Raw genomic sequence first — 24,336 nt, forward strand, 5'->3', positions numbered from 1 at the left:
CTCTAATACAAATTTCCTTTGCAACCTTGTGCTTTTTTTTTTTTTATGCTAAGTTTACCCGAGTACACGCGGAGAGCTTTATTAGCTTTCGGAGTATCTGTGTTTTAGCTAACTTCGTTTGAGTGCAGTAGAGCCATCAAGACAGGTGAAGCTGTAAAAAACAAACAAAAAAAAATGCAACTAAAATCACTGGTAACCTACTGAGCTCACTGTTGGCTGAAGAGGAGAGTCAGACTTTACGACAAGACAACTGTGACTGCTGCAAGGTTACGAGGGTATAGACGACTGAAAACGTTTGAATCTTAATTGTAATAGTTTTTCAGAATATGTTAAATCGTTAAAACGACAATAAAAATGTTAACGTTACAAAGCAAACGTTTAATTTTCCAAACTTTCGGCCATGACTGTATGGTGCCAAGACTCTCGCTGAGGTATTTTCCTCGTGTCTACTCCCTGCTTTGTCACTGAGCACAGGTGTTTCCAGACCTTTGCTCTGTGGAAATGAATGTTGGCAGTGTGGGACTAGGAAAAGAAAAGCTTGCACAATCAAACTTGATCCTCGGACTAAACTGCACTTCTCCTTCTGCAGCCCCAGTAAGAAAAAAAAAATGTCTGAATGCCATATCAAAGACGTCCCGCATCGTCACTTTATTATTTTTTGTCAGCTTTGTTTATTTCTTCAGTATAGAAGGTGAAAAGGCTTAGTAAACTTCATCTTTTTTTTTCTTTTTACTTTAAGGAAAGCATTTTATGAGAACTTAACTTCAAAATCCTTATTTTTCCTCAGTTGCTTTTTTTCCCCCTATTTATTGCAAAAATTCTTGCTCCAGTGTTTTTTCTTTGCTTGTCATGTTAGTATGTCCTCTAGAATCTGACATCTTGGACAGCCAATGTTTTATGGTCACCAAACATTTTTATTTTTTTATTTATTTTTTTTTTAGCAAGACTTCGTTTGGAAAGTAAGGGTCATTCAGTTCATCACAGTCTATCTGCTCATTCTGGTTTCCAGAATTGCTCAATTCCAACCAGACTGGGTAGTTGAAATCAAAGTTTTCAACTCTTTCCAATATAATTGAGATCTAGACTTTGAATGGACCATTCTGACACATGTATTTTCCCAACACACATTGCGATTTTGTAGCACAATCAAGTAGCCATGTTACCTTCAGTTGTTTTGAAAATGCTGTATATATATTAAACATCAGTTAAAGGAAGTTTGACTTCATAATTTGACAGCTTACAATTGGACTCTGTCTCTTTAAGAAACTCCTACTCCTTCCTGTCATCACAACAATGTTACCCCATGAAATAGGCGGCACTTTGTGAGAGCAAGCTTTTAGGACCCCTGAGTGGTTGCCATGGGAGATTCAAGGATCCCTCAAACATGCGTGAAACAAGCAAAACTCCAAGTATGTTTTTAATCAGGGAATAATATAACATGATGTAAATCTCAAAAAAGATGAATGAAAAAAACTTTTCCAGGCCAAAAGGATAATAAGTTCCAATTGAGAAGCTGCTTTTAAGCCAAATCATTTTTTGGGTGGAAAATCTCATTCACAACAAGTCATCTGTAACCAGGGTTGGGAATGTTGATGCAGTCAAATAGAAATGAGTCCAGTGAGAATATGCTCTCCACTGGGCGGCAGATCGCTGCCTCTCTAGTCGTGAATGAAAAAATGTTCGGACATGCCGGTTTTTGTCCATCTTCTTCACCAGACCTAGACGAGATCCCTTATCCGCCTTCCCAGCTCCGTGCACAGCAGAAGGAGGTAAAAAAAAGAGCGTCTGAAGCTGCGCGGATTACACAGCCATCTGTATTCTGCTGCGTCTTCGGTCCTTGTTCTATTCCAGGTAGTTAGGCTTTCCATGAGAGGTGCCGCCTATCTGCAGGTGCTACTGGGTCAATGACAGGAGCAGGGTGCCGGAGAGGACCTCTGAGCAACCGCTGCTGCCAGCGCACGGTTCAGTGAACAAAACTTATCAGCCGCGGTGAAAATGAAGCGGCGCTTGGCCGGTGAGCAGGTTTCATTTGCCCCCCTGGAGTGAACGCCAGCAGCAGCAAGGAGGATTAGTATGCAGCTGGCTTCGGACAACACAACCGGTGTGTTGGTGTTTGCCCTGTGGCTGTTGTCTTGCTGTCAGGTTAGCCAATGACACGTCAGAGCTCACCTCGCTGGCCTAAGCAGCCTGTGGCAATAATGCACTTCCTCTGGCTCCATTTCCACTCTCCAGTCTGCTTTGGAAACAGTCGGTATTCATTATTTTTAACCATATTTGATTGTGACAGGTTTACACATATGCCCTTTTTTTGCCAGCTGTTTCCTTCTTTGCTTAAGAACTAAACCAGATTTCACTTCACAACCATTTAAAGATTAAGCTAAAACAAACTCATAGAGTTCATGAAGACACTGCTGCAGTCAGATTCTTGTGTATGAAATTCTCTGTAACAGAGTTTTGAATTACGTCATTACCAACACTGCTACATATTTAAATAGGCAGGATTATGTAGAATTGACCTTTTTTGAGCTTACATTATGTTGTAATGTTATTTCCTCATCTAAAACAGACCTGGAGTGTTTTCTTTGTTTCTGTCATGCATATTTGAGAAACCCTTTAATCTCCCGTAGCAACCATACATCAGTGCAAAAGCTAAAGCTCCTCCTCAGAGCTGCAGTTTCCAAACTTCAACATGACTCTCCCACTCAGCTCCTCACTAGCAAACACCTACCACAATGTTAGCGGGTTAGCTACACTAGCCAATGTTAGCAAACACCTAGTTCGCTAACATTGGGTAGGTGTTTGCTAGTTGTTGCTGGCTAGTCTGAAGGAGCGTAGTTACTAGCTCCTGAGTTACTAAAGGGTTACTAGTGTAGTGAAGTTGTCTTGAGTTCCTGGAGGAGGAGTTTCATGAGTTCAGGGAGCTTCTTAAAGAGACGGAGACCCACTTTCAAGGCTTTAAATTACAAAGTCAAATTTCTTTCAAGTCAAATTTGACATACAACATTTTCATAACAACTTGATTTTGGAAACACAAATTGCACTATGTGCCTGTAAAATACATAATGCTTCCTTTTTAATGCTGGCTGCACTCAATAGGTTTAAAGGTTTTACACAAGTCAGGTACACCTGAACAAAAAAAAACAAAACATCAGTGCCTTTTTATTTTCTGCTAGGTGTGATGATACATCCTACTCATTAGACAGGAGGGTACACTACTTTTTTGGTTTTCATAAAGTAGAGTGAAGGTTTGTTTTAATAAATATGTAATCAGGCTAGGACATTGTATTTCAGTTTTGACTAGAACCATTTATGCTTGTCTATTTCCAAGGAAAAGTATTGAAAACGATTCCTTTGTGTGTCTCAAATAAATCAAAGTTTTACTAAACCCCAGAAGTGGTTTAAACAATCTCTGTATCATTATCCATTTCATGGTTGAGTCTACTTTTTTTTTTAAATATTTTGCTCAAATGGATTGTATTTATGTATTTATTAAAAAAAACTCTTAGGTCTAATGGGTAGCTGCTAAACAGAAACAAACTATAGCATTGATACCAACTACCCAGTCATGGTATTCAGACCATGTTGAAATCAGTTGCATCCTGTTACTTTCCTTATCTTTTCATTCGTAATGCTGCCTCACAAACATTATAAAAGAAATGGAGGTCTCTTTCATGCTTTTGTAACCCACTCTTTGTTTTGCTGACTCTGTCAAGTTAGGATGCCGCTCTTGCGTCCTAACTTGAGTCAAAAGGGCATCAAATTGGGAACTTTGTCCTTTCTTGCTTCAAAATAAGATTCTAAAACAAAGATACAACATGGTGTCAACCTAAAGACACTCGCCTGTCATTCCCGACGTTTAATTTTGCTTCCGTTTTGGTGTTATTTTGGTTGGTCACTACAACCGTAATAACAGCAAATCAGATCTACCTTGACATAGAAGTGCTTTACAACAAGATTGATGGGACAAGTACTGTATTACCTTCATGTACTGTCAACGTTGCTGTTGTGGTAGTTGCCACATTAAAGAGCAGGAACCTGCTTTCCATTCAGCTGTCACTGTCAAGGGTCTGAGGCTATTCATCACCAGTCGTTAGCACTCCAGCTAAGGAATTTTGCTTGTGGAAGTGGATTTATTTTAGGCACTGTGGGTATTTTTCTTCAAACTGAACCTTAGAGTGCTTTCAATCTACTTGTAGGCTACCTCCGTGATGCTTTAGAGAAAGCATGAAAACACAACATTTGAGGCAGCTCTCTGCAGTGAGTGGTGGGCGTTGCTGCCCTTTAGGCTACAAGCAGCCAGATCAACCCTCTGCAGAGCCGACAGAAATCTGAACACTATAATCTGATGTTTTGGCACCGAAATTCTTAAAGTCAAAAGATGTTTTCCGACTTATAAAGCGGGGTTTTCGTAACGAGAATGTGGGTGAGTATCAGCAGCGCGTTTATTGTGGTACTTAACAGAGACAAAGATTATATTTAAACCTCAAATTTTTCCGTGAACCTCTCTGTAGCTGTCACTTCTGTGATTTATGTCGGTGCATTTGAATCAAAGAAGCAAGGTGTGATTGTCACAGGTGGTTGTGCAGAGACGGCGGAGGCCCGTAGCTGCTCGTCTCTGCTCCGTGTGAAAGCGTGAAATGTCGGCGTAATGGGATGGTGAGATCTGAGGCGCCGCAAACGAGGCTTGTTTTCTTTGTGGAGCTTGAGATTTAATGAGGTGCGCGATCTGGCCTGTCTCTGTTTGTGTCATCTTTATGGTGTGCGCCTCTATATGTTTCTGTCCTTTGATCTGTCTTTGGCTTCTTTGTCTTTTCACGTTGTCAATAATTTTCTCTTTTTCATCTCTCATCTGCTGTGAATCTGTCGGTTATTTTTACAATCATTATTCCTAATTTTTACCCTCGATTGCTATCTTCTCTTGCCCCCCACCCCTCTCCCTCACACTGCTCAGAAGAGAAGCACGTCTTTGATGTGAGGTTCATTTCCATTCACGTTGATCATTCATCAGCACAATGTCGCTCTTGAAGCAGTGAGCAGAGAACCAGATCAATAAGACGACTGAACGGATGGATCTCTTGAAGATTTCTCTTCAGGCAAAGGAGAAAGAGGGAGTTATTTTTTTATCTTCGATGGATGGCTCCTTAAGAGTCACTCAGATTGGGGGTGGGTGTGTTTGGAGGGGAGGTGAGGGTGAGGATGAACGAGGATCTTAGAGCATTACCTGCAATGTCAGAAACAGGAGAGGCATTTATATTGGGGTTGTTAATCTTTGGAGAAAAGTCTACCTCACTGAAAAGTAAAAAGATGTTGCGCTTCGGCGTGGGAGTTTCTAATTAAATACACCTCAGAAAGCCTGGAAAGTCTCTTCATGTATTGTATTTGAGCGGAGAAGAAAAGCCTAGTAAACACTGAAGGGAAAAGAAGAAATTCACAGCCCATTAGCCTGTTTCTACTACATGCCAGTAACAAGAAGAGTTTTTTTTTGACCGGTTGATACAACACATCTTTGTAGCAGTCAGGTGGCTACCTTAAAGTTGTCCAGTAGATTGAGTTTTTTGGACATTTGCTTGAAACTTTATTCCCATCTCTCAATGTCAACCTGCTTTTTTACTCCCAGTAAACCAGCCAGTTGCTGAAATAGTTTAATTTTTGAACCACTGATTATAAGGTGGAAAAAGTAATAATAATTGCATCAAAACACCACCAGAAAAATATAAAACCTATTACCTACATCAATGACCATATGACAGAGTTTTTTAAATTTTTTTTTATTTGATGGTCAATTGTTAGATTTTATTGCAGAAATAATAAGACTTAGAAAATCAAAATCAGCAGACTTGGGGAGGGGGGAGGATCTTTACTTCACAGTAAAACCCTGATCTTCACGGGTCATCTGGGCTCCAGATGTTGGGGAGGGAATTGAAACCATATCGGTGTATTTATTGAAGCTCTTTCTTTCCAATCCCAACTCTCCCCAATTAACAGTGGTGTTCCCCACGGCTGTATCCTTGCATACCTTCTTCCTCTCCAAAATATTTTCAGAGATTACAGTACAAATTTCCACTCCTACACAGATGACAGTCAACTCTTTGTTTCAAACCCACCACATCATCCTCCCTCCTTGACTTCTTGATTCATAACCTTCTCGTACGTAATGCAAATGAAACTGAAATACTTCTTACTGGCACGAAATCCACAGTCTCCAAATCTGTCAATATTTTTGCTGTATGTCGACAACTCTGATGTTCTCCGTCCCCATAAGTCAAGAGTCTGGGTGTCATCCTCGACACCAACCTCTTCACGGCTCCTATTACTTTCATAATCTCCTCCCCTCACTGCACTTCATGATCTGTTGTTCTTATGATGTTCTTGTTGTAAAGCAAACTTGTGTCTTGAAAGGCGCCTAGATAAAATGTATTCTTCCCATCATTACTTAAAAAGAACCATTCAATTAACGTAGAAATGTCATATCCTCCTCACCGGCATGTTGAGGGGCTTTTGACATATGCATATTAGCCAATTTGAATGACAATATGGTGTACGTTTTCATTACAGTGACAAATGTTATCAGTGTTCCTGCAGTTTTTCTTTGTTGATTAAAATCTCCTTCTGGAAACATCGAGCTGTCAAATTAGTTATGCATATTGCTGAATAATAACCCATCAGAGAATATAAGCCTGCAGCAACTAAAACACAAACATTGTGCTCAGATTGCTAAAGTCACACCTAAAGTTTTTTTTTTAGATTGTATAAGGCAGAAATGTTTAAGGTGCAACTAAACCGCAAATCAACTTTTTTTAAACTTTTTTTTTTGCTGATGAACTGTCTGAATAGGTCATTTACGGTTCTATCTTTACGTTACTGTGTGAATTTTGACATTATGTGAATTTGTTTAGTTCTGAAATGATTTGCCGTCATAGTGCTGGCCTCCTTAGGTGGAGCGGTGCCTCGGTAGTTCATTTTTCCGATTGGTTACAGTGGTAAAAGCTTCATACAAGCACATGACACAGCCTGGGTTTGAAACGGTTTTACTCAGACACACGGCCTCACCTGGTGGTGAAACGGAGTTAGAAAAGCGATTGTGGCTGCGGCGATCATCGATTGATGGTGTTACTCCGCTTTGCAAATGCGTGATTTCTTCCCGCATGGCCACAACAATAGGTACAGTGAAATGTCAAAAGGCTCAATGGAGTTTATGCTGAAAAGGAAGTTAGGCTAGGAAGTTCAGCATAAATCCTCTAAATAATTTAGCTTGTGTATTTTGTTGACACTTCTGTATACCATCAGTATGTTACAGAAAAACCTCAGATGTTCTCATATGCATGAACTGAAAAGGATTTTGATTACATTTAGACTGTGTACGTTTGAGTACCCAGCGCTCACTCTTTGTTTTGTGCTGCCATCTGAACACTAATGCTATAGTTGCTCTTTTGTCCTGTCACTTTACATCCAGGTATAGGAAGATACCGACTCAAAGCCACCCACAAACGAGTACAGCACATAAACACTATCCATTCACATTAAAGCTGTTTTACCTGGAGTTGTTTAAACTGAAAGCCTCACTGTGCCTTGCCCACCTCCTCTGCCTTTTTTTTTTTTTACCAGCCTGAACAGATGCTGCCTCTGTTTGACATTAAACACTTTCCCCACATGTTGTGGAGCAGTGACATCATCCACAGTTGCTTTGTATGCTGTGGAGGCGCTTCTAGTCGCGACCCCACAGGAGTTCTCCTTTTGTCTACACAAAGCAGGTGGAATCTTTGGATGTTACGTTTTTTTCAGTGCTAGGATTGTCATAAAAAGAGCCTCTTAGAGAAACTTCTCCTAATTTAATGTGGGCATGACTGAGCTGATTTAAAGAATGTTCTGGTTATGATTTTCTTCATTGGATTTGGATGAAGTGGTGAGCTGCAGTCCTAACTTCAGCCGATTGCTTTTTAAGAACACAATTCACATGCTGCTCCATAAACGTAGAATAAGTCCTCAGCCTCCCAGTTTCTGTCCTGTCCTCAGTTTGTCTCCGAATCTCATGCTCATCCATTCATCTCCCCATCTTTCCTCAGCTGCTTCCTGTCGCTGCTGCTGGTGGCCGCCGTGGTGTGGAAAATCAAACAGAGCTGCTGGGCGTCACGACGACGAGAAGTAAGTCTGAATGTTTGTATTTATTTATTTTCTTAAGGAAATATAGATTTTCTCCTTCCCCCTGTTTGGGGACAAAACAACCATCGCAATTGCTTCACAATATAACCACATCTGTGGTTATATGTGGGTAAGCTGGATTTGTCTGGTCAGTGTAAGAAGATTAAGCTCTAGTACTGATATCAAACTCCAGAGCAACTTTTGAACATGGTGATCACTACAGTGGATTGTTTTCAGAAGCTGTTCTCTTGTGTTCATGCTGGGATGTGTACACTCTAACGCACAGCCTCGCAAATTCCTCCTGGTCGCATCGATACAGAAATCTGCGCTGGTTCATCGGTCACTTGGATGTGTCTGATCCAAACCGATCAGTTGAACTTTTTTTTTTTTACCCTGTGCGCGATCCGTACGTGTGCTTTTACGAGGATTTTTTTTTTGCGTGGTTTCACTTTCCCTGAAACGGACAGATGTTACGTCTGCTGCTCTTCTCCTGAGCGCCGCTCTCCTTCTGGGCCGGGAGGCTACTGTCTTCCAGCTCCATTTGTTGAAACCGCTGGATGAGTTAAGTTTAATTCTTAGCAGCGGCTGAGCTGCGTCCGCATTGGTTGTGCAGCGAACTGTGTATGTTACGGTCTAATTAACTGATGCACCTTTATTTGTTTCCTTTAGATAAACTGCCGGCTCTTTTGTTTAGCCTTTAAATGGGTTAGCTCAACGTTGCTTTCTCTTCTGCTTTCTCTGTTCTACGTCATGGAGATTTGAATTAAACGCAGCATTTCAACTAAAGGTTTGCAATGCGCTTCTGAACGAGACGCTCCAAAGCGCCCGGTCCATAACTCTTCAACACGCTGTCAGCTCCTGGTCTGAAAGATGCATTTAGTTCAGGGTCCATGAGATGATATTCAAAAAGGATTTTTTTATTGATTGATTTTAGTTGCCTCTGCGATGAACTCTTTGCGTGAAGTCTATAATGTCTCCCCATGTGCACCAGTCAGGTGCGTTAATTATAACCTGTCAAATGACGGACAGGCTTTAAACTTTGCCACAAGGCAGGTGAAGGAAAACCAAATGGATGTTTTTATTATTCCAACAAGCTTCATTATTGCAACAGTTTCCTTTTCTACTCTTTATCAAATTGAGACCAACTGCAACTTGTTTATCATGCAAAAGTTGATGCAACGGTGAGCCGACGTTGCATTTCTGTCATTTGTTTTAATGAGAGAAAAACATTTGAATGAGTCATTTTGTTTTATATCTAATGCTGTTTTTATTGCTGTTTGGGATTCATATCTAAAACAAACAGTTGTGTCTTTCAAACACGAGTTCGAAGCGATCACCTTTATCCTTGAGCTTTTTGGGGATTTTGTGAGTTTCAGAGTGGAAGATTCTTGCAGTACTTAGACATGTTACTGAAATGCTTGTTAAGTTGACCTCTGGATGTTTTCAGTACCAATCTCAAGGCATTGCAAATGATTTGTCCAGCAGACATATTATGTCTTTTCAGAATAGCTGCAACATTTTTGGCCTGAGGGTTAAAAACTTGGCTAAAAGCTCCAATAACAGGGTGGGTGTATGAGGCCTCTAAGCATTTCAAGCATTTTGAAGAATTATACTTGGCAGAGAAAAGGCTATATTTAGGCAACGGACTCGAAAGTGAAATGATGAATTTCTAGACGTCGGTCCAATTCACCTGGCCCGGTGACGATTGGCTGTGAAGTTTTTGCTGCTCTGCAGATTTGAAGCTTTTTGTGACTTTGTGCAAAGTTGTTTTCAATTGTTCCGATCTGTGTGATCTCTTGACAGATGGGAACAATGACTATGCTGGTTCACAGCACAACATATTGCAGTTTCACAGTCGCAGTATGTTGAGACTGTGCAAGGATCACTTGCTACTCGTTCGCCTTTGCAGTGACTTGCTAAAATATTTCCACACCTTTTTATGAAACACATTCACATTGTTCACTGCAAAACACAACATCTTACAAAGTATTTTGGGTCTAGTTTCTTGTGCACTTATAAGACAAAACTAATTTATAAATGACTTTTCAGCAAGAAAAGTCATTTATAAGTCAATACCTGATGGTATTGACTTATAAGTCAATAAATTCTTAATATTGATGAAAGATTAAGATAATTTCACTTCCAATATTGAGGAAAAACATTGTTACAAATGAAATAATCTGCCAGTGAAACTAGTACTTTTTTATTTTTTAGTATTGTTACTTGTAAGTTAGTTTGGTCTTCAAGTGCACTAAGATATTTGCACCAGAAACTAGATCCAAAACACTTTGTAGGATTTGGTGGGGTGCGTCACATTAAAACCACAATCTTTAGTCAAAATTTTATATCCTAGAACAACCAAGAAAAACAATTTATTTAATTTAATTTTATTACAAATAAAATCATGGCAAACGTTTGCATTCATCCGTCTTGAGTAGATGCCACAACACCATCAGCCTTGTAAGTGGCAGTAAACACTGAGTGTAGGACATTCACGTAAAGCTGCTAGGCTCGTTTAGCAGTAAACACAACAAAACAACAAGAATGCCACTGTCTGACTGCAACCATACTTCTAAAGCAGCGCCAAATAATTGACATCATCCTTCACAACTCCTCTTTCTGTTCGTTCAAATCTAATTTGAGAAATCAAACTCAATGATAAAAATCCCAGACCGATCACTGCAAGGAGATGAGAATCCAGCTGAATTGCGTAGGAAAGCCATCGCCGGTTTCTTGGAAACCCTCAAACCTCTCACTTAGTTTCTCACTTTACAAAGAGAGCTGTTAAACATTTGCTGCTCAGACTGCAATGCTCAAAAAGCTCCAATCTGAATAGTTGAGCGTTAACAAAGGAGATTTTTTCTTGGCCTGTCAGCCAGTTTGACAAACTTTCCTGGCTAAGCTAATCCAAAGTGACGTGAAAACCCTAAAATGTCAGATTATTAGCACGGTGAAGAATCCCTTAAACGATGGCAGCATGTAGAGTCATAGCGCATTCCCATTAGCGCCATCACTGCCTTTTGAATGACTGGCCTGGAGGCAGACTGTGTGTGTGTGGGGAGAGTTGTTGGGACTACAGGGATGTGGGGAATGTGTGTGTGTGCGTGCGTGTGTGTGTGTGTGTGTGTGTGTGTGTGTGTGTGGCAGTTTCTGCAGGTACACAAGCCATGCCAGTTGAAGTGCCCTTCAGCTGCCACCCTGCCCCAAAGTGCTGTCATCACCCTCACCTCTGGAGGTCTCACAACATCCACCCTGCACCCACTCCACACTCACTCCATCACAAGCCTGCTGTCGTCCAGCTGGGCCCTCCGCTGCCCTAACCTTTACTCAAAATTGGCTCTGGAACTTTAAGGGAATTGGTTGTTAAAGGCAGGAGAGGTCCAAATAAACACTCTCCACTCCCCCAACAGATTGGTTGAGTTTCACTGGCGTTTATTGTACTGCTGATTGAAAAAGTGTGTTTTGAAGTATTCAACTACATAATGGAAGAACAAAGAAGTCACCAGTTATCTTTTATACCATGTACACTTTATTCCAAGCTGTTATTGTCAGGTGGGCTATAATCACTGTCCTTCGCTGTGTTATTTGTTTGCCTGTCAACATGATTACTCTGAAACTTCCAAGCTGAGTTTGAGGGAAAATAATTTAAAGGTGGAAGAGCTGATGACCATTTTTCTGTGGACGTGGATCATTTTCCTCAGAAGTGCGAGGTGGGCTTCCATCCCCTGAGAAGGATGACGCTCATTGAAAGGTCCTTCCTTTGTTTGGCTAAATTGAGATAATCAGGTGAATGAGTTATCAAGCACTGTCAGGGGAAATGAGATCAGAGGAGTTTCTGTCTCAAATACGACATAGAATATATTTCTAAAAATGTCTGCAAAAACCTATAAAAAAATTCAGTTTCTCTCATGTAAAAAAATTTATCAAAAAAAGTCATGTCAGAACTTTTCCAACTGTATGCTGTAACCCAGAGTTTATATTTATGAATCAAGCCCGAGCCAAACATCACCTAAAATTGGGGCCAAAATAATTTGTTTGATGTCGGGCTCATGCTTGTGTGGCTTGTTTTATAAGCCTGCAGAGAAAAACAAAAATTCACAAAATAAAGTTGTGTTAATGTGCTTACTGTAGTCTCATTGGAGGAGTAGATGGTTTAACTCGTTGAGGATAGAAAGAAAGTAAGGTGCAGAACTTCATCAGACTCTGACAAGTGCAGTGCATTGCGCAATAAATGCGCAGGCAGCCTCGCTCCTATCAATCACACATCACAGATAATTTGCACTTGACTGTACTGTCACAACAAGCTTACGCTTACGCTGCCATTTTTGGCATCGTGAGCTGCTTGTCTTTCTAAAAAGAAAAGCAGGGAAATCTTATGACAACTTGGGTTTACTTTGGGCCTGTATTATTGTACTTAAAAAAACCCACAATTTGTTTGAACAACTTATGAATTCAATTGTTATTGTAGTCAAGACCGCCAAGTGGAGACCAAGATTAGCACCCCAAGCTAATATTAGGTGACGTTGGCTTGTTCACCAAGCTAGGTGGCAAATGACTGACTAGAGATGGAAACTAATTCCCTAAAACAGACAGAACATAGTGCATATAGACATCTAAATCAATATGTATAGATAATATTGACTAAATTTCTTTTGTGAAAGATTCTGGCACAGAGGCAGATTGCTAACGATAGCTAGCTAGTTTTGCTGACGTAATTTAAACATAGCTCATCTTTTTTGGTGTCTTCATTTCTAAATGATGACAAAAGTTTGACATAGTCCCCAGCGTCTCTGAAAGCCTTTCTGCTTCCTTCTGGATGTTGTTTAGCAAATATATCCTTTATAATTTATGCTGTTGTATTTCTGAAGCTCTTCTCCCGCACCCAGAAAACCACAGCTCACTTGCTTTGGAGTGCGAATAAAGGGATTGGGTATGGTTGACAGCGGTGACAAAAACACATAATTAGCAATGAGTCACGTTATAATTTGGATTCCAATCGGCACGTGTTGCATCCCGTGAAAGCAAGGATGTTAACAGATAAATTGGAAAACAAATCTGTTAATTTGGTAATATTTCTGCAGTTTTGGTCTTGAAATAAAATCCTCAATGTCCAAGACTGAGAGAAGATGGAGTCCAAGACCGGTATCAAATATTGCAACTGTGGATTCAATTTCAGCATTCAGAGCAAAAAATAAATGAATAAATGAATAAAAATCTGGCATTTTTCCTCACTAACATTTGGTATCCATGAGTAAGATGTTGCAACATTATTATCATTTCTAAGCCAAAACAGATTACCCCAAGGGCAAATGAAGATCATTAAGTCTGCACAAAGGTGTTTGCATCACATTCAGTTTGTGCCCCGACTCGTACGTCTCTTCCATAAAGTGGGAATTTTATCTGAAGAATCCTGAGCAGAAAACAAGGCAGTTAATTAATGCAGTCACTTCCTCCAATCAGCATTGCAAATGTAAATGTGACACAACATGTGGCACAGTTACATTTGCCTTTTTAAAAAAAAAAATAATAATAATAAAATCATTAGTTATATAACAAGACCCTCTGTCACAGATGTCGGGTCGAATTGGGACTTGGACACCTGAAGTATTTTTTTTTGGCATCCGACGTCCGCCTCGCTCTACACCCACTTACTGCAGCGAAGAAAGAATATGGTTTTTATCTCTGCATGAAAAAGAACATTGTTTGGTCATAAAATTTAACGGCCTTTTTTCCAGCTTTGTGATTGACCTACATCTGTAGGCGAAAGAAGCAGATACCCTTCTGCTTTTGTTCACATATTTGTCTCCTATGTTTCATGCAGTATTGTGAAATAAATTATTTAAAAACACATTTTCTCTACTTTATGATCACCGTTGATGGATTTTTTCAATGTAGCTGACGATGGATACTTGGGTTGATCCATTTTCCAACATCCCAGTGGATTGGCCTTAATAATTTTGCTACAACTGAGGCACAATGAAAGTTTCTACGATTGCCGGTGTCCTCGTCAAAGTAGGATTTCATGCCAGAACCGAGCATGGGATCACTTATTTTGGCCGTCTGACTAGAAATCAACATTTCTGTCCACCATCAGTTCCTTGATGCACACCAGGACGCAATTCTGTACTTCTTCTTACCCTTTAGATCCATGAAGAATGTATTGTATTCATTACCGATGCTTCAAGTCACCACTCCAGAGATGCACAGTGTCCTGAAATTCACTTTGGTTTGTGTGACACCTCAGATCTCTTTTAGTGTGTTTTTGCAACAAGGTAGTCACTGGGTTTAACTTGTGCTGGGGGCTAGAGTAATTTCTTAGCATGTTCTTTAAGTAATATAACTATAAAACCTTCCCATAATTAGACCCAGCTTTGTGCCATGGCTTTGTGTTATTATAAATATCTCATCCATCAAAGGTTTCTCTATCACTTTTAACCGGTACTTTTCGTAGAGATGGTTTTTGCTGCACAAATTGGATTATTTATCTCTGTGTCCATGCAGGCAGATGCCTTAATTGCACTATTGTAATTAATGAATGTCGTTTTGAGCAGCAAATTTTTGAATGCATCGCCATCCTGACCGGCTAATCTTGATTTATTAATCCCGCTTTAAACTCTGGGAGTTTTTAACGAGGCTCTCTCAATATTTTGATCGGTTGTTTGTGGTGGAATGGCATTAATTGATCGTTGCATGGCCAATTTAGTTAGTCGGTGGAAAAATGTAACTCTCCGAAGGTCTTCTATCAGAAAAAAAAATGCTGTTGTCGTGGAAACCATGAGGTTTGAAATAGCATATTTGTCCTTGTAGTGGTATTGTCGATAGAGCAAGTGGTTGGAGCGTTGAAGTTCTTATAATTTCAACGCAGAGGCCCTGCAGATTTCTCTTTGTGATGAACAATTGGGGTCAGGGATCAAAACACAATGCCTATCATTTTTCTTCTTCTTAGGAAACAAGTTGGTATATTACTGCCACCTTTTTGTTGTAACAATTCATTACAGCCAGTTGCTCTAGTTTATAGCTAGACGTAATATATTAAATAAAAGGAGTGTCCACCGTTAAAGGTGCAGTATTACGTTAAATTTGCTTTTTTTAGCTTTACATCATGTTTTAATGTTATTCCCTCCTGGAGTGTTGTCTTGATTCTTTCGTGCATGTTTGAGAAATCGGTTAATCTCCCGTGGCAACAACTGCGCAAAACGCCTGGGTCGACCAAGCTCCGCCTTCGACGACGCAGCTCCTCCTAAAAGATGCTGTTTCCAAGCTTCTCCCTCATGGAGCAGCTCCCCCACTCAGCTCCTTCAGACTAGCCAACAGCAATTAGCAAACACCTGGTGGAACTGAGCATCTATTCAGTTCGTTATTTGAGCTGCGTCTCAGTAAAATGCTGGTAAAAACGTTGTTGGAGGCTGAATAGAGGAGCCATGTTGTGATGACTTCCAGAGGCCCAATTTCAAGGAATTAAATTAGGAAGTAAAATTTCTTTAAAGTCATATTTAACTTATACAACATTTTTATAACAACTGAAGTTAACATTGTTACTTGATTGTGCTCTAAAATTGTGCTATGAGCTTGGAAAGCACACAATTTTAAAGTAGTCATGAATTTTGTTTTTAACTTGTACATAATTCAACTAACTACAACCAATAGCCGACGTCTGTTCAGATATGTTCAGCAAGCTCTTCTGTATTTCTCCTCCTTTTATCGACAGCTTCTCTTATTGACATTTTGAACGAAAATAACATTTAAAGGTGGAATTTATATCTATTTTTACAGCAAATTGTAAACTTTGGCCTATTTCATTAAGCTTTGAAAATCCTCTCATAGCTGCAGCCCTGGAATTAGCCTGAAGAGCAACTTTGATTTGATTGGCAGGGTTTGATCGGCGCCTTTGTTTCCAAAGTGCTACTGATGACATCGTGTGGAAACCACTTTTGGAACAACGAGAAATCCACATTCAGCGTTATAAAATCCTCTCCTAACTGATGCAAACAGAAAGCCGGTCGTGTTCGAGGTCAAGTGTCTTAGTCGAAGCTTTTTGCCTCCCAAGTTTGTTCTGATCTCTCCGGCGCCGTCCCTCCTGGCGTAGGTCTCGCATTCATCCTCCATTCCTCCAAGTTGCGCATTACTTGCATCAGACTTACAGTGACACACATTTGCATCTACTTATGCCCTTATTCATCCCACTAAAGGCCCTGTGCCGTGGGAAACCGAGGTGATTTCATATTGTGCGGTTATTGCAGAGTCGCCGGAGTTTAGGGGTTTTGGCCCTGAGACTTGTTCTCACTGGTTGCTTTTTAATTGTTGTAAAATGAGTCCAAGCTCATTGTTCTGTGACAGTTTTTTTTTTCTTTTCTTTTTTTTTTTTTATAAAAAAACTGCGAGCAGCCGTCGTAAAAAGCAAAAGTTAGCTCTTAGAGAGAGGCTTAGGAATTGAACACATTGTTAAAGTTATCCCCATGAATGCTACTTTTAAAGTGATAAAATAAATTTTTTATTGGTGGAATTATTCAAGTTTATAGAAGTTGAATGTTGGATTTATTACGACCATTTTGGTTCCATTTCAACTATTTTCCATGGCTGACTGTGAACTGCTTTGGGCTTTTCAGGCTGGATGGGCCTAGAAACCACTAAAACATTAATGCTGTATAATAAAGGATGGCAATTGAATGATTAAAACTTTAAATCCAAATATTTATCTTCTGTGAAAGCTCATCTTCAGTCCCATTGTCCATCTGATAGATATTTTTGGCACTTTAAAAAAACAAAAAAACAACCAAAACCTGCATAGCAACAAACAAACCCACTTAGCTATTTAAATATTTTGTAATGTTTCTCTTGTCATTTGGGCATCATGGAAGTGAGACAACAGAAGACGTTCAGTAGAGACGTTTTTCACTTCCAATATCTGTGTGAGGTTTTAACACCGGCTGATACCGATCCGATACAGAAACACAGCACTGAATTGACTTAAAATGTTCAGACTTTTTCAAAAACAGAGGTACATGCACTGACTCAGATTTATTTGCCAACTCTGCACCTCTACACCAATAACTTAATAAGCTCGGTCAAGCACGGAAAAACAACTTTGATTTGTTTAGTCAGTGCCATTAAGAGTAGAACAGCCAATGTAAAATAAATAATAAAGAAAGCGTCAGACATGTGAGCTCAAGCTGTTGGTCGCTCTTGACGCGTCAAACGCTTAAAACTCTCCAAACGTTTCAAATCTCTAGACACTCAAAACGCGCCACAACGGCCCTCGACGCGACTCCACATGGACTTTGACTGTAAACAGACGCGCCTGACGCTCAAAACGCTTTTGGTGTGATCGCACCATTACACGGGTTTCATGTAAATATCTCATGTTCAGGATTTCATCAATACATGCTGTATTTTCTGTATAAACAAAGCGTAAACCTAAAAGTGGTGGGTTTTTTTGTTTGTTTTTACTAAATAAACAATCCGTGGCCCACTTGTTAGCGTCGGGGTTTTCTTTTCCTCTTTTCCACCATGGTTGCCATGCATCTGTTTGTGTGTGTGTGCCCCTCTGTGCTGTCTGAGGCCTAATCAAAGCCTCCCTTTGAGACATGACGGTTCCTTTGAAGGTGACAGCGGCTGCCAGATGGCATTAGACGGGCCAAGCCGCAGCAGCCGTTTAATGTCGCCGAAGACGCCGGACCCTTCAGTCAGGGATGAGCCGCGTCACAGCCTGAGCCGCCCACTCGGCGGTGGAGGCTCCTTATTCCTGCAGCAGCCTTGTTGGTCAGCATGGGTGGCATTCACCTTTCTACCCTCTCCTTCTTTTAAACATTGTATTTCCTCTTACCCTGACAAGTCTGCCACGAGGAGAAACTAAGTGATAGAATGAGAAATGTCGCGTTCGCTTATCGGCGGCCAGCAGCGGTAAGAACACAGACAGATTTCAGGCACGGCTTACGGAGGCCCGTAAGCTTCCTAATTAAAGCGGAGATCCTACAGAAGCGGCTTACGAAGGGGAGAGGGGGGAGCAATGCATCATGATGCAAAATACTGTAACAATGGACCAACTTCCTTTGCCTCGGGGGCAGACCGTCTTCAGTCGCTTGATTACAGAGGAGATTTCAGGCCAGAATGTGGCTGAATGGGTACAATTTTAGCACTTTACTTGTAATAGTTGAGACGCATCTGACTGTCGAAGAGGAGTTTCCATAAATGAAACGCTGTTTGATCTTTCCAACGTTTCGTCATGCTACAACTTCAAATTTTAATGTATTTTATTGGTGTTTATGAGGTACACTCGGTTAAAGTAGCACACGGTGAAGCTCGCGTTGAGCTCATGCTTCCCGGCAAAGAAACGAAATGAATCCAAATGCTGGCCGTCGAGCAATTTAAGTCAAAAAAGGGCCGGTTGAATCTTTCATTTTTGCACTTTCCTTTGTTTCCGTACTTGCTGAGCCTGCGTACGTTCCAGAACCGCCTGCGTGTCGATGTTCAGTTTTCAGTTACAAAATGGAGAACGGCAGATGTTGGATTTTCTTTTACTTTATTATTTCATCAATTTTTGGGGCACTTTTAAATTGATTCAGAATCGTCACAAATGAGAATCTTGCTTCTTGTGTGAATCTTTTCTTTTTATTGCCACATCGTTAATGTCTAAGCCTCTTCTGCTGGAAAGTAAATCTCTCCTCCAGTTTTAAGTCTTTTACAACATCCAACAGGTCTTCTTTTTAGCATTCTCCTGCATTTACATCCAACCCATACTTCTCTCCAATCTGACTATCTTCCCTGCCTCTGCTGATGTGATCGTAATGTAACAAAATCCCCCCCCAAAAAAAGTGAAAGGAGTACAAATATTTTTATTGTATTCCTATGAGGATGTAATTTTCCTCCGAAACATCCCTTGAAGGAGTGTGAACGTATCCAACATCAATAGTTGCTTCTAAAGCGACTATAAATCTCCTCTAACTTGACATGCGCGAGCCTGTTTTGCACCCCGAGGTGTCTGCAGAAATACAGGTCGGTACAATGCACCTGACGATTGTTGCCATGCTGTACATGATGCACCGTATTGTAGATTCTTTCCATTAGCGGCCAGGGAAAGGCAGGGAACTGCAGGGATGTCTCTTGACACCTTCATTTATTTATTACCCCATTAAGCTGCCCCTTTTATCCCCCTTTCTCCTTACAAACACCTCCCTCCTCGCTGCCTTCGCCGGGCAATAAATATGAATGGCAGCCATGGTATCTTGGCTCAGCCACCTTTTTAAAGGATATCACCTATTATGCCATAAAATAGGTGGGAAGCTGTTTAATGAGCTGTGATATGTAAACCGAACTTTTCTTTTATGTTTTTATTCCCCCCTCCTAACCTAATCAAATGTTTTATGGTTAAAGGTATAAGGTGGTAATAAAGTGACATGCAGAAGAAGAAGTTGTCGTCCCTGGAGGAAAAAAACCCCCAAAAACCCTCCCTTTGAACATGAGCACATTCCCCCTGCCAGGAACACAGGCCCCCATTTCACTTCTCCCTTTGATGATTGTGTGAAGGAAGGTCTGCACATAAAAGTTTCTGAAGAATGGAAGCAGATCAGAGGAAAGATCTGAGACCCTAACAAGACAGGCTGCAGTGAAATAGTGGCGCTCTCTGACGTAAGAACTGTCACTCGCTGGTTTTGAGCGAATACATCTCTGGATTCCTCTTTTTTTATTTTTTTTTATTTTCCTTCGTTTAATCATCTCTGTAAACATTACAGAGATGATTAAAGGGAGGGAGGCTTTTGAATTGGGCAATTTTACGTAGACTTGTTTTATCTTTACCAATAGCATTTCAAAAACGTTCAAAGAGCCATCGTCTTATGGTCGTTACTGTCAGGTGATGGTCAAAACTGATGTCATAAGGAGGGTTCGATGAAAACGTGTCATACTGATGGAAAACAAAAAAAACAAAAAACATTGAAAATGGAAAAAAATAACTACTGATGAAGGCTGGACTTTATTTGTTTTTTAAATAAGCATACAAAAAATATCTGTGTGAACTGAAAGGATGTTTCAGTTCACAATTAAAGATAATTAACGCCGCTTAGTTAATCTTAAACAAAATCATATCGTACTGTAATTACAGTTAATTAACTGAACAAAATAAGAGGTGTTGCCCATGTGGGTCACACTTTATCTGAAGGGTTGTGCATAAGACACCGTCATAAACATGATATAGCACCTATGAACATGGAGTCTTCATGAATGTTTATGACTGTTGTCATAAAGTATCATTCAGTAAATGACACTTTTAATACAAAGTTGACACTTTTAGTAGTCTATCAATGCAAGTTTTAGTGCAGCTTTGCATTACGTCACATTTACCGAATGACGCTTCATGACAACAATCATAAACATTCATAAATACTCCTTCATATTCATAACAGGTGTTATGTCATGTTTATGACAGTGGCATGTTAGTCTTATGCACCACCCTTCAAATAAAGTGTTACCCATATTTGTAATTTCTGGTCATCAGACCATTAGTTTTGTTAGATATTTCTTTGTATTAAGTTGTGTGGTTTTTTTTTTTTCTTGTATAATCAGTATTTATTTTAATGCTAAACTTTTTTAAACCCTTTATGTGCCATGAAGTCACCAGTGTCCTCACTGACCTACTGAATAACACGTAAGCGTTTTGAGGATGACAGTTAAGGTCTGAAGTATTTTTACTTAACCCCTTAATTATTACATATAAATATATAATAAGTATATATTGTAAATACAGAAGTTCAAGTTCTTGTCAGAATCGTCTTGCAACATTTACACAAATGGAGCATTTGTTTTCCAGCTTTCATTTAGATTTTCCAAAGGTCAAAATTTAAAAACCCCCTCCGGTTTAATCCCTGCGACAAACACGAGCGTAAAGTACAGTCTATGTTAACAATGACAGTTTAAAGTAATATCTGTTCTGAAATTGTCCCCCTACCTATCCAGCTGGAAAATTGGAAATCCAACTGAAACCGTTTGACTGGTGGTGGTCTAATTGCGCCGCACCGCTTCTTAGACCTTTGGTTGTGGTCTGATCCTCAAGGTGAGGATGAATCAAAACTGGCAGTAAAGTTGTTAAGCTGCCTCGCTGCTGTACCCTTGTGTTCGCGCCCTTGGCCACCGCAAACTGCTGACCCACCTGTATTTTATCTCGCAGGTGACAGTGTCACCTAGCCCTCGTGTCTCGTCCCGTTTTCTTCACCATCTTTCTCGTCTGCCTCCGGCCCATTCACTTCCTTGTTGTTGGATGTAACTGTGTGACCTCTAACCTGTGCCATGGCTGCCCTTGTCTAAAGTTTCTCCAATTCTGACTGCTCCTGCTGCTCCTAAGCTACAGCTACATGAGTATGTGCCGTGTTCAGAAATCTCCTCAGAGCGATGCACCGATGTGCGCACTAGTACCAACAAACCAATCATTGAATCTGTTTTAGATAAACTCAACTAAAGCTGCTGTCACACCTGTTAACTTAAGGCGTTTGTGTTCAGTGGATCACAATGAGAAAATGCCAGGTGTTTTACACTGGAGGTGATCAAATGTACAGACTCTTTAAAAACGGAGACCTTGAGCATTCACTTTAAACCATAAGTCCGCTTTAGCAATGTTAGCAGCTGAAGGCTAGCCAGTCGCTAAATCTCGTTTCTCATCTGTCATTTATTTTCATTTCTTTTCCTACAAAGTGCCTAAAATGCTGTGAGACAAACAGTTTCTCTCTTTTTGTAACAGAGAGCTAGCAGCAGCCTAATAATTAGTCTTAGCTAGCATTCGCTAGCCACATAATGTGGCAATTCAAGATCTACTTCATTCTACTCTTCAAAATAAGAGTCTTGAGCACAGATTATGGGTGCTGACCTGTAAGCACACACACACTAAGATGTGTGTGTGCTTACACTTCACTAGACAAAGGTATTTGCGCAGCTTTCCGTGAATAGTTAAGACCCTCGCTAAAAACACTTAACTGACTATTTTATTAGTTCAAGCACCAAATATACCTTCACGTAAACCGTTTTACGACTCGCGCAGAAGCTAAGATGTGTTGTCTTCAGTATCTTCCCTATTGGAGGCTTAACCAATCACTGACGAGGAAAAAATGTGTGGCGTTTCTGGATTGGCTGCTTTCAAACACCAGCTGCTAGAGGGCTAAGTAGCATTGCGACTAGGTATTTTTTTTGCATGTACTATCTGAAAAGTTCAGAATTTTTAAATTTTCCACAAATAATCTGCAGTCACATTTCACAAAAAAAAAAAAAAAGTGCAAATGTGTTTATCCAGGAATAACAGAACCACAAAAACACTGTGGTGTTCACTGTATCCAACAGTGTTGCAAAAAAAATTGAAGAACGTAACGTTATATAAATAAAACTAAAGAATATGTGTGCTGTATGAAGAAACAAATTGCTTTGCACGTCTCTAGTCATGGATTTTTACAGTTTTACTCAAGTTAAATCTGGGGTATGTAACTTTTATAAGAATTATGTTTTTTTACAGATTAAAACTGTCAGAATGTTGTGACGGTTTAGTATGAGACGGATGAAGTTTTAACAAATATACAAAAAAAAAGCTAACTTTTTATAAAAGTTACATACTCCACCTGCATTGCAATGGCTCAGCATTGTAAGAACATTTTTGAGGGGAGAAAACAATTCACTAACACTAGTTTAGAAACTAGTGTTAGTTTCTAAAATAAATCCTTATTTTGCCCATCTACATCCTTCTTAAAAAAAACAAAAACCTGTTTGTTTCTTCTTCCTGTCTCAAGTTTGTATGGTGTTTTTACAAAAAGTCTGAGAAATTCTGTAAGTTCTGCAAGATTTATATAATGGAAGCAACTTTGCATAATTTCTTTATAAACTAATTTCTTTTTTTTTAAAAAGCTTCCTCGGCTTTAATTAAGTCATTAAACGATAGATTCACAAAGTAAACATTAATGACAATTAAAAAAACCACTACATTTTCCTTCTTTAAAAAACAAACAACAACAAAAAAAAACCAACCACTTAGTACATGTAGTTTGTTGCAGAGCCCGACACATTTAGCAGCCTGTCTGCATGCAGCGCTGTAGATCAGGCCTTCAGCAGATGGTTCTGTGTGCAGGGGCAGTAGAGTGGGAGAGACTGGCATCCCAGCAGTAAGCAGGGACCCGGAACACAATGACAATACCCAGACACACACACACACATTTGGTCTCCACGTTAGATCAGACCCCAGCGTCGTCCTGAGGACCCTCTTGCCGCCGTGGCGACCAATCCGCCGTAGGGCAGATGGCTGGATGCAAGCAGCCAGGAAAGAAAACCTATCTTTTCCCGTTTGCATTGCAGCTGTTACCCTCCCATTCAGAGCACTTCTCCATGATGCTCTGTAATACCTAATCATTTCAGAGTCATTGGAGTGCTCTGCGAATTTCAGTCTCATCGGTTCTTCCTGCCAAAAGTGTTAAACGACCCAATCAAGGGAGCGAGTTAGTCTGTAAGGCTCCCCCGGCTGCTTTAACACAGTCTGAGCTCGCCGTCCCACGTTTTTACATATCGTAATGAAAGCCAAGATTACACACACAAAACAAAGCAACAAACCGTTAACAGTTAAGGGAGCGAGGGGATAGAACCCCAGAGTGTAATACCTGCATTACTTATCTCCTGCTTTCACAAAAAGAAACGTCAACAAAATGCTATTATGGCTGAGATGTCATTACATGCCACGTTTTTCTTTTCTTTTGTAAGTGCATACACGCTAATTCTATCAAAGGAGCTGGAACGTTAGCATTTCTTTTATACTTGCAACATGACAGAAAACCTTTTCTGGATAAAAAATGGTGGAGGGGAATATTTCACTCCAAGCTGTTATGATAAAATAAATCATGAAAAAGTTCTGGATGAGGATTATTCTCATTCATGTGACCTCAGGCTGCGTTCTGATTCCCCCCCCCTTGCTTTTCTCTCTTTCTTTTATTCTTTTGTGCAGGAAGGTTTGTTTTTAGTTTTATAACTGCACAGCTGTACAGTTGATGAATTCATTCACTTATGCATGTATTGTTCTGTTACTCGTCTTTTTGTGCTCTGGTTAGAATAGAAAATTAAAGGTAAAGAAATTCCACCTTCTTACGCCAATTTTTAGCTGAGTCTGACTAGTTTAAGGCTTTTCTAAAAATGCAAATGAAAGAATTGTAGAACAATACCAGGCAAAATCTAAAGTTTTTAAAA

General features: G+C 40.0%; 1 protein-coding gene across 2 annotated transcripts in view; it reads left to right on the forward strand.

Moving 5' to 3' along the window:
* The window catches only part of atrn (attractin), a 145,563-nt gene that overhangs the window by 76,658 nt on the left and 44,569 nt on the right, over window positions 1-24,336 (forward strand). For both annotated transcript variants that reach the window (XM_044142753.1, XM_044142754.1), the window contains exon 26: window positions 8,064-8,142. In XM_044142753.1, coding sequence (XP_043998688.1) covers window positions 8,064-8,142 — 79 coding nt within the window. The remainder of the gene's footprint in view (window positions 1-8,063; window positions 8,143-24,336) is intronic.

Source organism: Gambusia affinis, linkage group LG16, assembly GCF_019740435.1.
Source record: "Gambusia affinis linkage group LG16, SWU_Gaff_1.0, whole genome shotgun sequence".
Lineage (NCBI taxonomy): Eukaryota > Metazoa > Chordata > Actinopteri > Cyprinodontiformes > Poeciliidae > Gambusia > Gambusia affinis.